The following is a 12,432-nucleotide window of genomic DNA, read 5'->3' on the forward strand; positions in this document are numbered from 1 at the left end:
GATGAGGTTTCCTGGAGCATGTTGCTGTGCCCCCTTTTGTTCAGCAGCACAGGCTGGCAGCAGCTGGCTGCTTGTTTCCTGCTGGATCTAAGGGAACAGGGGTGCCATGGCTACCTGCTCTGAGAAAGGGGTCGGCAGCAACGACCCTCACTCAGCCTCGAGTACCCTGCAGTTCCACGCTGCAGCTCCTGCCTCCCTGTGCTGCAATGCTGTCTGTTTGTCTTCCCAGGCACACTCAGCTACAGTTTTGTTTCATTCTGGATTTGCATAGGACTGGAGATCTGGACAGCTACTGCATTTTGATTACCACCTTCCTGTTCAATAGCAGCTTATCTATACTTCAAGAGAAATAGCTCAAATCCACATTAATTTACACCTACTAAAACTTAACTAGAACTAGTAGCATAAGCACAGACCTTAGAGTGGAGTGGCTGCCGTCTGGGGACTGTATGTGCATCACAGTGCTGCTCCAGAAGCACCGCCCTGGGGGGAATTAGCTGGAAAGAAAACTCCAGAAAAAGGTAAGGTGAATGAAATAGTACTGTTCTGGCACTTACCTCATCTTGGATTGTCAGTACAGCAGTGAGGATGACTAATATTCTTAAAACACTACTAATGAGAGTTTTTGATAAAAACCATTTAATAGTTCCATTGAAATTGACATATGCCAAAACAAGTGACTATACATTAACGTGGTGCTGATTTATAAACAAATATACACATTTTGCACTGCAAAACAAACCACTTCAATATACAATCCTCTGGCTGTACTTAGGTAACTAAGGTAAAAGGTAGGAAGTAGCTTTAACAACAGAAATATTTTAAAAATACATTTTGTATGTTACAAGTACTTGCAAGCCCATTCTTTCTTGGAACACCAAATGGAAGATGGCACAGAATTAAGTTGAGACATGATTCTAGCATTTGTGCCCAGGTAGTGGAACAATCTGCACAGACTCAGTCCACCTAAACTGGAGTGTTAAGAGTATCTTAAATTTCTGTACAATCTTGCAGTTGTAAAGTATGATGGGTAAAAATAAGGTGGCTTTTACATGATGTGATACTTTCAACAGTTAACTCTTCAGATACTTTACCTTACAATGTTCTGTGCATAGTGGCCTGTGGAATATAATATTGACAGATTAATAGAAAAGCTGGGTAACCAAGAGTGAGAATTTAAAATTCTTATTTCGTACCTTCAGTGAAATAATTTAGTGTCTTTAATAATAAATATATCTGTAAGTCTATATGCAATCCAAATAAGCTGGTTCCAAAACAAAGTAAGTTTTGAAAATTAAAACTTTAAGGGAGGATTAATGAGGCAGCCATGCTAACTTATGAGCTTGACCATTATTAAAATTGACAGCATCGCCCTGTTTTCCAGCACTTTCTATTTGCACCATCTAAGTATTCTTAGAGAAGCCCCTTAGTGGCACTGTTCCTACTAAGGCTGAGGCTCCATAAAAATTTATCTTTTCTTGATAAGTCATGCAAGTCAGTCCCGATACCTTTCTCAAAGAAAACAGATCCAGACTTAGAAAATTATGTCAGTTCACATCGATACTTTGCTAATAAAAACATTATTACAGGACTTAAAAAAAATCCCCCAAATGGTTAAAAGAGGGCTCTTACTTTAAGAGCCCCGTCTACTATCCAGGAAAGTAAGCTGAGGCTGGTGTTACTGCAGCTTTGGGTGACGGCTGGGCTTTTGTTGGTAAGTAGGGTTTCAGATACTCTGTAGAACAGCAGAAACAAGACACTGTTCATAGAACCATAACTATTATTACCCTTTAAGTACATTTCAAATCAGGTCTTGTTTTACTATTTCTGCACGTACCTGAGTTAAGTGTATTCTGACTAAGCCCTCGTAAAGGAATGCTGTCATCTTTTTTCTTGAAATACTTTGAGTCCAGTCCCAAATTCTCACCACTAGAAATAAAAAAAGGCTAATTAAAGTTTAAAGCAAATGTACTTAGTTAGCAGTGCATTAACAGCAAGTGTTGTTACAGACTCATTCAGGAAAACCTTAACTTGAAGTGGAACTACTGTGTTCCTGTGAACTTCTTCAGTTAAAGGTAAACCACCACTGAGTAGGTTAAGAACAGTCTAGAACTAATTTTTTTGACTGCCCCATCACCTGATAGGCTTAGCTCTGTCACCAGGAGGGACAATGACCTTTTTGTTCCTTGGAACCCACTCTTGAAAGCATGGCTCTTCATTTGTTATCTACAATCCATGCTTAGTGACCAGTTCAGTCTGCCATAAATTAAAATTAATTAACATGTTGATGGAGAAAGGCAGAGCACAGAACTAGCTTGGTACTAGAAATGTTTTGCTCAGTTCCAGTACTCAGAGAAGACAAATGGCTTCATAGAAATAATAAAACCCAAAGACTAAAAATGCAATAGATGACACTTACTTCTCCTTATTTGCTGGATGACTAGTTGCAGTCACTGTCTGAACATCTGAACATCGATTCATTTTAGAAAGCTGGGTGTTAAACTGAATCTGCAGAAACAGGAAGAGTGGCAGGTTAAAGAAAGCTGATCCCCCAGTAAGTGTATGCAGAGAGTGAACTTCTCGGGGATTACTGTTCTATACCTTGCATAGCACTTCTGTGCAGCAAAGCATGCAAGAATAAGCAACCTGAAACCAAGCATTAGCTATTACTAATAGTGATAATGTTCAAGACAGGGACAGAGTACTAGGATATACAGCAAATATTCCTGTGTTTTAAGAAATATTCAAAACACTGAGCTTTGCTGAGTTAGGCTATCACATTCCTACACAAACAGAAAAGTCAAAGTGCCTGCCTTTGGTACTGGACATTGTGAACTGACATTTTTGTTGTGTGCTGGTTCTGGAAGAGTCTGGAAGGCGTACAGAGGAGAAATGGGATGATTGATTCCTGAGCTGGGAAAGGATGGTCGGTCAGGCTGTAAGAGAAATAGAATACATCCCTAATGGTGAAAAACAATTCTTGAAGTAATTGTCTGTAGAGACTGGAAATTCCAAAATTAACAACTAAGCACAGTTACAAGGGTAGTGCTCATTTGCTCAATGCTTCCTGATGGGGAGAAAATGTCTCTTTTCCAAGATGCACGTTCTTAAAGAAAACTTGTAACTTTTAAAAAGCCAGACAAGTTGAGTGCTCTTAGGTGATTGTTATAAGCTCATAATAAGCTACACATCTTGTAACTGATTAATGTATTACATGTATCTAGCTATAAATCAGAGACCTCTTTGTATGCATATGCCCTTCCACTACTGAGTAAGCAGCTCATCAATTGCTAGGCGACAGTGACGTCTGTACACACAGGGACAACAAAGAAGAACCAATAAGCTATGGCATTTAACAGAGACAGTAGGTAATGTTTCTTACCCTGTATTTTCATGTTTCTAAATATCACTAATAAGAGTATTCAAATAGTACTTTCTTTTTAAATCTATAAAGATAATTTTTATATATATACATATATATATATAGATAGATATCTCTATCTATATCTACCTATCTCTAATCTATATGAAAAAAACCACACAACACAAAAATATTGCTTTTTTTTTCCGCTTAACCTTGCACTTCATCTTTTGCAAGCTAATTTTGCATTGTTTTGTGTATTGTATTGAGAGCTTAGAGGCCACAGCATCAAGTAGCACCCAAAAGGACATTATGTTATTAAAAAAACCCAAACAAACCCCTAAATGAAACAAACAAAAAAACCCCATACCCACCCAAAGCTATAGGGCCCAAAGAAGATGAAAGCACTTTTTTTCTTTTAAGGCCATATATTTCAGGAAATAATGACTAAATCATCACCATGTTATTTATAGTTGTACCTTACCATGCCATGAGGTGAAATGACAGTCCTAACACCACCATGTGTACTTGCAGAAGTCTCTAGCTTCTTGGCCATCTGAATTTCATTCAGCTGCTTGTTTAACCATGTGATGACTGCAGAGAGAAGAAAACAGTCAAGCTCACTTCCTACCTCTTACAAGGTGTTTAAAACAGCAAGTAGCCCTTCCTCAAAGAGCAACAGTGGGTGAGCTATTTTTCCTCCTTAAGCTCAAGCATCACTGCAAGTCCTGCTCTTGTGACAAGCCTTTTTGTTGTAGCTTGCTCCACCCCTACACACCGTTGTGTTCCTTCCTGTAGAGTCAGCTCCCCATGCGCCCACTGCCCCAAGCAACCACCAGCGCCAAGTGCAAAGGGAATCGTTCTCTACTTGCAGCTCAGGGTTGTTGTCCACCCACTACAGACAGAACCTCGTTTTCCATGAACAATAATCACAGCTCTTTACAAAAAAAGAACACAGCTAAAGCAATAGATTTGCTTCCATTCATTTTCAGTAGCAGCTAGACCACTATGTCATTTTATAGAGGGAGAAATGACACCATATAAGCCTACCATTTTCATTGGTTTTCAGTAACTGCTTACTTTCTTCTAGTTTTTCTATTGTAGTTTCCAGCTGTTCCTGTAGCTTGCAAACCTGCAATATTCCCAGCATTGTAACACCATCAGGAGCAAGTACAAATTACAAACTAAAGAAAAACTGTAATATAAATAAATAAAAAGGATCTATGAAGTTGTTCTAAAATTATTTAAATAAATCTGAACTTAAGGTTTTTTAAAAAAGCAATATTATATCATTCTTTTAAAATAAGGTTTTGACAAGATGACAGCCACAAACCTTTACGACCTTAATTTTTCTGTAATTAATTAAGGCAAGGAATTAATTAAGCAGGGGAATACACATAATGGAAGAAAAAGTTCACTCTGTTCTGTTCTTGACTCCTTCAACTTTCACATGTGTATTTCCTCTAAAGGATGTCAATTCATCCATTATATTGCTCTGTACTCTTAACAAGACAATTTTACTTTGCTTCCATATGGATGGATGCCTCTTACATGTCAGTTTAACTTGGGCCGGGGGGTGGAGAGTTGATTACACGTTTAAGTAAGCGTGTTAAATCTTTCCATGGAGTAGCATGTACGCTCTTACTTAGTTAAGACCTTATTGCTGTCAATAAATAAGGTAAAAAAACCCACAAGAAACAACACACTATATACAACAGCATTTACAGGACAGAGGGTTATCCTATCACCATACCTCCTGCTCTTTCATTTTAAGAGATTGTCCCGTCTCCTGTAATTCTCTCTGCTCTTTTTGAAGTCTCTCTTCTTTTTCTGCCAATAGTTTTTCCTGTTGAATTGTTACTGTATTTTTCAATTTTAATTTACCCATTAGAGTTTTCAAATCTCCTTGTAACTTCTTGATAATTTCATTAGCCTATTAAAAAAATAAATCAGATATTTTCAAAACAAAGAAACACTAAAAATAAGGAAGACATTTCATAAGGGAAACAGCATGTTCAAACAAACCTTAAGAAGTTCAGCTGACAGCGACTTAATTGTTGTCTCCAGTTTTTCAATATGACTTTGTTTTTTCTCAGTACTCTCTTCCAGTATTGCCTTTAAAAGAATATTAAAATATTATAATAAAGATATGTGACAGACGTCACATGACTTCAACCAGAACCTCAGTAATTCTCTGAGAAGTACTCCTTACAAGAAATTCAGTCCTTGCCTTTCAGACAAATTACATGGGATCTCAATTAATCCATTTTTTTATTTACAGAGAGTACCACTAACTTTACTCCAGTACCACAATATTACCACAGTAATGACCTTTGTAAAACTAAATGCCGTACCCTTCTGATGCAGTAATTTAGAATCTTTGAAAGTTTACTTGCTGTATTCATAAAAACTGGTCAGCTGCTCATCTATAGAGACTGCAATTAAGAAGGCTCTACAGAGCTTTAGAGAAAATTATTTTGAAACGTGAAGGAACCTTTTGCTCTTGCGTTGCATCCAATACTTCCTTTGTTCTAATAACTAGCTGATCTTTATCTTTGATCTCTTGTTCCAGAACAGCAACCCGTGTCTGTAACTGATTAATGAGCTTCTCTTTTTCGTGGCATTCAGCATCCAGAGTAGTGTTCTCCCGACGCAGTGACAGCACCTCCTGCTTTGCTCTTTGACATTCCTAGAATATTGGGAAGAAATTTTTTTTCCTAAGAAAACCTGGAATAATAATTTAAACAGATATATCTAAATATTAAGCATAATGTGGAATGAAGAGGAGCTGAACAAACTTAATACACTATTTTTTCTATTATATGCATAGGCAGGCAGTGTTACTGCTCTAAAAATATTAAGTTTGGTTATGGAAATTAATAAGCCATACATCTTCTGTTCCAGAAAGCTTTGCTTTCAGTTCTCTAACTGTGGAGTCTCCTTTGTATCTCCTTTCTGTTAAGTCTTTATTGATGACCTCGAGTTCTGAGAGTCTGTTCTGCAACTGTTGAGAACTTTTCTGATGCAAATTTTCTAATTCCTTTTTCTGCTGTTCATACTGTTGCTGGTACTGAGCTTGTGCCTATAAGAAACAAAGAAACTTAGTTATTCGATGAACCTGAAAATTAAGCCAAGAAACTATACACATAGAAGAATATTGTTAATTCTTTTCTGTTGTCATACCTGGAGAGCTCTTTCCTTTTCATTTGTCAGCTCCTGTGTGTGTTTGTTTGTTAGAGCTGTGGTGTATGACGTCCATTCATTTTTCAGTTTGTCTAGTTCTCGGCTCTTCTCTGACAAGCTCTGTTTAAGTTTGACAAAGCATAGAGAGTTTTTAAAATTTAGACATTTCAGTCAATACTGAATGAGTCTTTACTGGTACTTCTTAGAAAGGACAAGGAATTATTATGAAAAGTCTAAATTTCAGCACCAGATGCCAAAATACCTGTTCATTCTGTAAACAGAAAAGTAAGGCACTGAAGCCAAAGAGCACCTTTCTGACACTGTGGATAAAATAATCTTTATTTCCAACTGTATTTTCTTCCAACCACTATTTAAGAGTGAAAAAACAGTCTGCTGATGTTTCCTGTCCTTATAACAAAAAGTGCTCTAGTAGGGGAAAAAAAAACAACCAAAAAAACCCCAAACACCTAAAACAGTTATTCAGCAGCATCTTTTCCTCTTACTGATTTGTAATTCTACATTCCAATTCAGCAAACAAATTCCAGTAACTCCAGCTGAAACTGCAAAGGTGAAGTAAACAAGTATTCCATTCAAAAAAGCTCCATAAAAGGCCTTTTAATAGAATCTTTCTGTTCCATGATAGCAAAAAAGTCACCTTGATAATTCTAGAATTTGACCCAAATCATCCTCTTGAAACACAAATATGAAGTCATTACTGGGCTGACTGCAAAAATCAAAAAGTAGTAGAGTAACACATAGTCTAAGATTTTTAATTTATTTATCATAGTTTCACAATTTTTTCAAATGTAAGGATTTCCAGCCACTCACAGTATATGGTGGTTTAACCACAGGTAGACCACGCGGTCCTGCACTCACTCTCCCTACCCCGTGAGATGGGAAAGGAATCTCTGGGTTCTCTCCACCTTCTTCTTTTCAGGCCAGTCCCTCCCCTCACCAATATGGATTCACAGAGGCGTTTCTCTAGTGCTCACTGGCCCAGCCTGGGCTGGGGGTCTCCCCCTTGGAGCCAGGGGAGCTTTTTGCTCTCACAAGGTGGCCCCTCCCCACCACACACACAAACCCAACGCACATTTATCTTCACACTACCATCTATTTAGTATATAATTTGTGTGTGTGTGCATATATAGACAGACCTCTGTACAAAATAAAAGTAAAATTCTGTTTTAGCACTGTAAGAACTAGATTTTATTGTTCAATTGAACGCTTTACTCATTCTTAAGAAAAGCAACAGTAGACTACTGGTGTTCTTATCACTCACTCCCACATCAATTATCTTGGCTAGGTAGTGGCTAACCAATTATCCCACAAGAAAGTCCATTTTCCACAGATTAAAAAAAGTGCAACTTACAATGGGAAGTTAAAAATGTACATTACCTGTTGGGTGTAGCTCAGTTGTCTGGTAAGATCCTCTTCAGTTTTTCTAAGCTTTTCTTCCAATATCATTTTGTCTTCCTATGTACAAATTGACATCAAGTCAAATTCTTAGCTCCCAAAACACAAGTAGTATTTAGCTTCCACTTGTTCAGCATACTTTGCCTCATCAACCACATACCCATTATATTTGTGGAAAAAGCATCTTCTTAAATAAACTTCATTACGAATAAGATGTAATTAGTAAATTTAAAAGAAAAGGCCTTAGCTCACAAGGTAGAAACCCTGAATTAAATTCTTACCCAGTTTCTATAAGGAAATAGCACATTATGATAAAGACTTGCTTACAAAGGAGTTGCATGAACAACAGATCAAATTAAATAGTGTAAGTTTATGTTATTAAAATGGCTTATAATGTAGCTATAAACATGACAGCACAGTAGGAGACAAATCTCAAGCTATGAAACTGAAACAGACAACAGTCAAACTTTCATTAAATAAAACCCAGCACACTACCAACTGCATCAACATTACCATTTTTATTTGCTATTTATAGCTACTAGCCCTTTGAAGTCCATAAAGCCTTAGAATTATGTACACACACACTTTCCTAAACCCAACTGCAGAACAAACACACTGAAGGTTTACAGTATTTACTTCTGCAGTTGATGTGGCCATCAGCAGCAGACACTGAAGCATTCAGAAGCATTCAACAGCTGCATACGACATGCACTGCACGTGTAAAATACCTGATTTTCTGCCCGTTCAAATTATAGTGCTTAGCTAAATATACATGTAATATTTTCATTGCTAGAGTGACAGTAACAATTTAGTTTTACAACATACACCCAAATAACTGCAAGCAATGAGATATATAAGCTAAAATAAAAAATAAACCAGAGCATACAATTTGGTACATACTTTGAAAAAAAATGCTTCAGTACACATAGCATCAAGGCCTAGTTGCAGCTATGACAAGCTTTCATTTTACCTTAAGGCATTTCAGACAGCTGGCTAAAAACTTCTTTATTTCTGCATCATTTCCTGGTAGGAATTTTAGAGAGAGATGGGTAAGATGTTTAAAAGGGTTGGTCTCCACTATATTTAAAGAGACAGGTGTGTGATCTAGAAGAGACGCTGAAGAAACTAACTGCAGCAAAAACCTAGGAAAAATAAAAAATAATCAAATGTTCAGTTTATTCCTTCTCCTGAAACTGCCTGTAGATCCTACAAGCCATTTTCAAATAAAATAGATTTATATATGTGCAATACAATGCAGTCCAGTTTTCATATGGAAAAGAATATGAAATTCAATCCCTATGTTATGGTTAAAACTACGAACGAGTATCAACTAAAATGCTTGCACCTTATAATAAGAAATGTACAAAACTAAGCAGTTCATTTATTTGTAAAATTTTCAGAAGCCCATCTTAGATTTAGGAGTCCAAATAAGAACGTTGTAACCAAATTCAAAAGGAAAATGGACTCCTGGCTTTTAGGTATCCTACAGCCTAGTAAAATTCACAGCCCAGAGTACACACTTCAGGAAATGGGCTGACTACTGCAGTGGAGCTAGGTACTACTAGGTACTCTAGACAGGGCTTTCCTCAGTACCCACAAAACACAAATAACACATGAAAAGGCTGCTACAGGTCCTGAGCTCCACTCACATCTTAGTATCTCAACACTGAAATAAAAAAAACAACAAACAAACAAAAAAACCCAAACAAAACAACCCCACAAACCAAACAACTTGTCAGAATGCCTTATAACCTTGCCTTCTCCTGTAAAACAGAATGATGTACACCTCAGTCCATCAAATTCACATTAGCCGTTTAGCATTAAACTGTCTATAAAAAAAGAGAGACCAGTGCTGCATCCTTCACATCTGGTAGCTTGTGAAGCTTGCCAGCTTCTACTCAGGTGGGGAGACTATTACTAGACATCAATTCCACTGCTCAGTCCTCCCAAGACATCCACTGACTGATACTCAGATGCCTCCAGGGGAAGGATAAGTTATCTTTGTCCTACTGACTCTTCTCAGCCTGAGTGCCTGACAAGTATTTTAAGAACTCGACACGTACACACAGAGTAACACAGCACTCACTCGTTACCTACCTTGGGATATCTTTGTTCTGTTCCTGAATGCATTGCTGAAGCAGATCTATAAATTTTTGTGGGAAAGCAGAGAAGTCTACCAAGAGACCTTGCTGGGACTTTAAACTATATAAACAGATTGGGGAAAAAAAAATTAACAACATATAAAGTGTAACTTATTTCCTATAAAATATTTTGTTTACACTAGTAGAAAGAACTAATTCTGATCATGTCAGTAAAGTTCGCTAGCATGTTATTTTCTATCCTGAACACAGAAGAAATGTGATCACGTCTCAGATAATCATCAGCAGAGGATATTTTTGATTTCAAGAGTCCTTGCAAGTGGGCTGCACTAAGAGAAAAAATAAGTTATTGTGGCACAACAGATGTGCTCCTTTGAGTAGGTGTCTTCCTTGGAGCACAGAGCGGTACAGTTATTGGATGGGAGCACATGGAAGAAGCAAAGGACAATGAGGGGAGACTCAATTGTTACCAGGACTTGATCTGCCTACTTGTTCATTTATGTAAACTCAAAGATAGAAACAGACATCCAACAGTGTGTGCAGAAGGCCATACCTTGTATAACAAAACACTTCTTCTGCACATCTGTTTTACAAAAACTATTTTACTTTTGCCTTTTGATCCACACCCTGATCACCTCTCTCAAAAAAAAAACCCACAAAAAAATCACAACAACAACAAAAAACCCACACACACCAAAAAAACCCTCAAAAAAAACACCTAAAAGCCACCACCAAACAACAAAGCAGAAAACTGAACTGTTCATGCCTGGTACCCAAATTTGATGATCAAATGCTGAGCAAGTAAAGTAAAATGAGATTCAACAGTACAATTAGCATGCAAGGAACCTCTAAGACAAGGGCTCAGGTCTGTGAATCCACATCCATGCAAACAGACTTTTCTCTTGCAATTATTTCTTGAAATAGTTCACATGTATACCATAGTCTAGAAGAAGTAGTTATAATAAACAGAAGATGCAAGTAGTGGTACTGCAGCTATGCGGGGAACTTAGCATCAGGATTCTGTCATTCACCTGTATAATCTCGAGTCAATCACTTTCCTGTACTTGGCTGTTTCACCAGCTGGTCAAAGCTACCAAAATACTGACAAAACTCCTCAAGTGAAAAAATGCCAAAACCTAAATTCTAAGATAGACCATTCTAAGCTAAAAATATTCCTTCATTCTACTCTGCCATTTAGAAATGTTTCACAGACAAAACAATTTCACTTACCTTTGAAAATCTTCCTCAGATATGACAAGGTTATAAAGGAAAAAAGGATCAGTATCATCAGTCAATCGAACAGCTAAATCCTGAAAAGACAGACAGTTAAACATGATTTAAAATATTATAAACCACCCTGTAGGATTGCTTAAATATTGTAAACCATTATTGCAAACAGTATTTAATGTTTTTACTGTTTAAACAAAAATAAGATAGAATTGTGGCAACTAATTCAGAAGGTGATAAGCATTACCGTTTAATACAACTTCAAATATTACAGTGGGAAAAACAGGAAAACTATTTCTCACAAAAATAAAAGCAGTTAAAACCTTCAACTTTGAGCAGCAATGGTTTAAAAATCCAATGTGTTTTCATCACTTTACAGAAAGAAAACTATTTGCTATTTTTCTCCATCATGAAATGGAGTGGAGCACTAGCAGCCCACTGTAATGGACCACAAATACATTCCCATAACTGGAAGTTTTTCAGAACGTACTGCTCCTAAAAGATTAAAAAAAAACCTTCCAAAGAGTTTATATATTTGAAAACCGAGCTTCACAAAGCAAACATAAAATGGATACAGCTGAAGTCCAATTAGCTTCTAAGGAAAACTGCAGCATTGTGTGTGCTGCTTAGCTTTTAAAAATGAACTCATTTGTTCACTGGAGATCTACACAATGTTTTGGAAAAACTGCCTTCTCCGTAAATGTCAGTCTTTCATTACAAGGCTGGTATGATGCAAAGCACCTGGTAAATCAGGCCCAGGCACCTGTTCTCTAAAACAAGGCTCAAACCTGTGTGAAGAACGTAACACACCCTAGCAGAGGAAAGAAAAGGAGGTAGAAACCTGGCAGCTCCTCCATCATAAGTGTGACCATAGCACATGTACATATACAGAACTGAAACAAGTTTCCGTAACTCAGGTAACAAACTAACAAAACTCCCAACTGGAAATGTATAAACAAACCTCGGGATTTACACGTGCAGCCAGCTTATGTTAAAACTAACGCCACCCCAAACCAACTAGGGCGGGTTGCTGAGCAGGATAAAAGTGTCTGCTTGGTTTGATATCCCATTAACTGACCCAAGCATTTGGAGATTTATTTTTAAATTCATCACTCACTGATGTACCCAACTGGACGTCCAGGTTCCTGC

The 12,432-nt window shown here is 37.3% G+C and overlaps 1 protein-coding gene across 1 annotated transcript in view; it reads right to left on the bottom strand.

The window, feature by feature from the left end:
* Nucleotides 1–1,649: 1,649 nt before the first annotated feature.
* Nucleotides 1,650–12,432, bottom strand: part of SASS6 (SAS-6 centriolar assembly protein) — an 11,614-nt gene continuing 831 nt past the window's right edge. Inside the window, exons 2-16 of the mRNA XM_010174375.2 lie at nucleotides 11,287–11,366; nucleotides 10,055–10,159; nucleotides 8,928–9,099; nucleotides 7,940–8,017; nucleotides 6,545–6,664; nucleotides 6,252–6,443; nucleotides 5,856–6,050; nucleotides 5,387–5,476; nucleotides 5,115–5,294; nucleotides 4,412–4,493; nucleotides 3,846–3,955; nucleotides 2,814–2,936; nucleotides 2,420–2,508; nucleotides 1,838–1,929; nucleotides 1,650–1,735 (exon numbers count right to left, since the gene is read on the bottom strand). Coding sequence (XP_010172677.2) covers nucleotides 1,650–1,735; nucleotides 1,838–1,929; nucleotides 2,420–2,508; nucleotides 2,814–2,936; nucleotides 3,846–3,955; nucleotides 4,412–4,493; nucleotides 5,115–5,294; nucleotides 5,387–5,476; nucleotides 5,856–6,050; nucleotides 6,252–6,443; nucleotides 6,545–6,664; nucleotides 7,940–8,008 — 1,428 coding nt within the window. The 5' untranslated portion in view covers nucleotides 8,009–8,017; nucleotides 8,928–9,099; nucleotides 10,055–10,159; nucleotides 11,287–11,366. The remainder of the gene's footprint in view (nucleotides 1,736–1,837; nucleotides 1,930–2,419; nucleotides 2,509–2,813; nucleotides 2,937–3,845; nucleotides 3,956–4,411; nucleotides 4,494–5,114; nucleotides 5,295–5,386; nucleotides 5,477–5,855; nucleotides 6,051–6,251; nucleotides 6,444–6,544; nucleotides 6,665–7,939; nucleotides 8,018–8,927; nucleotides 9,100–10,054; nucleotides 10,160–11,286; nucleotides 11,367–12,432) is intronic.

This window comes from Antrostomus carolinensis, unplaced genomic scaffold, assembly GCF_000700745.2.
Source record: "Antrostomus carolinensis isolate BGI_N321 unplaced genomic scaffold, ASM70074v2 scaffold10088, whole genome shotgun sequence".
Taxonomy (NCBI): domain Eukaryota; kingdom Metazoa; phylum Chordata; class Aves; order Caprimulgiformes; family Caprimulgidae; genus Antrostomus; species Antrostomus carolinensis.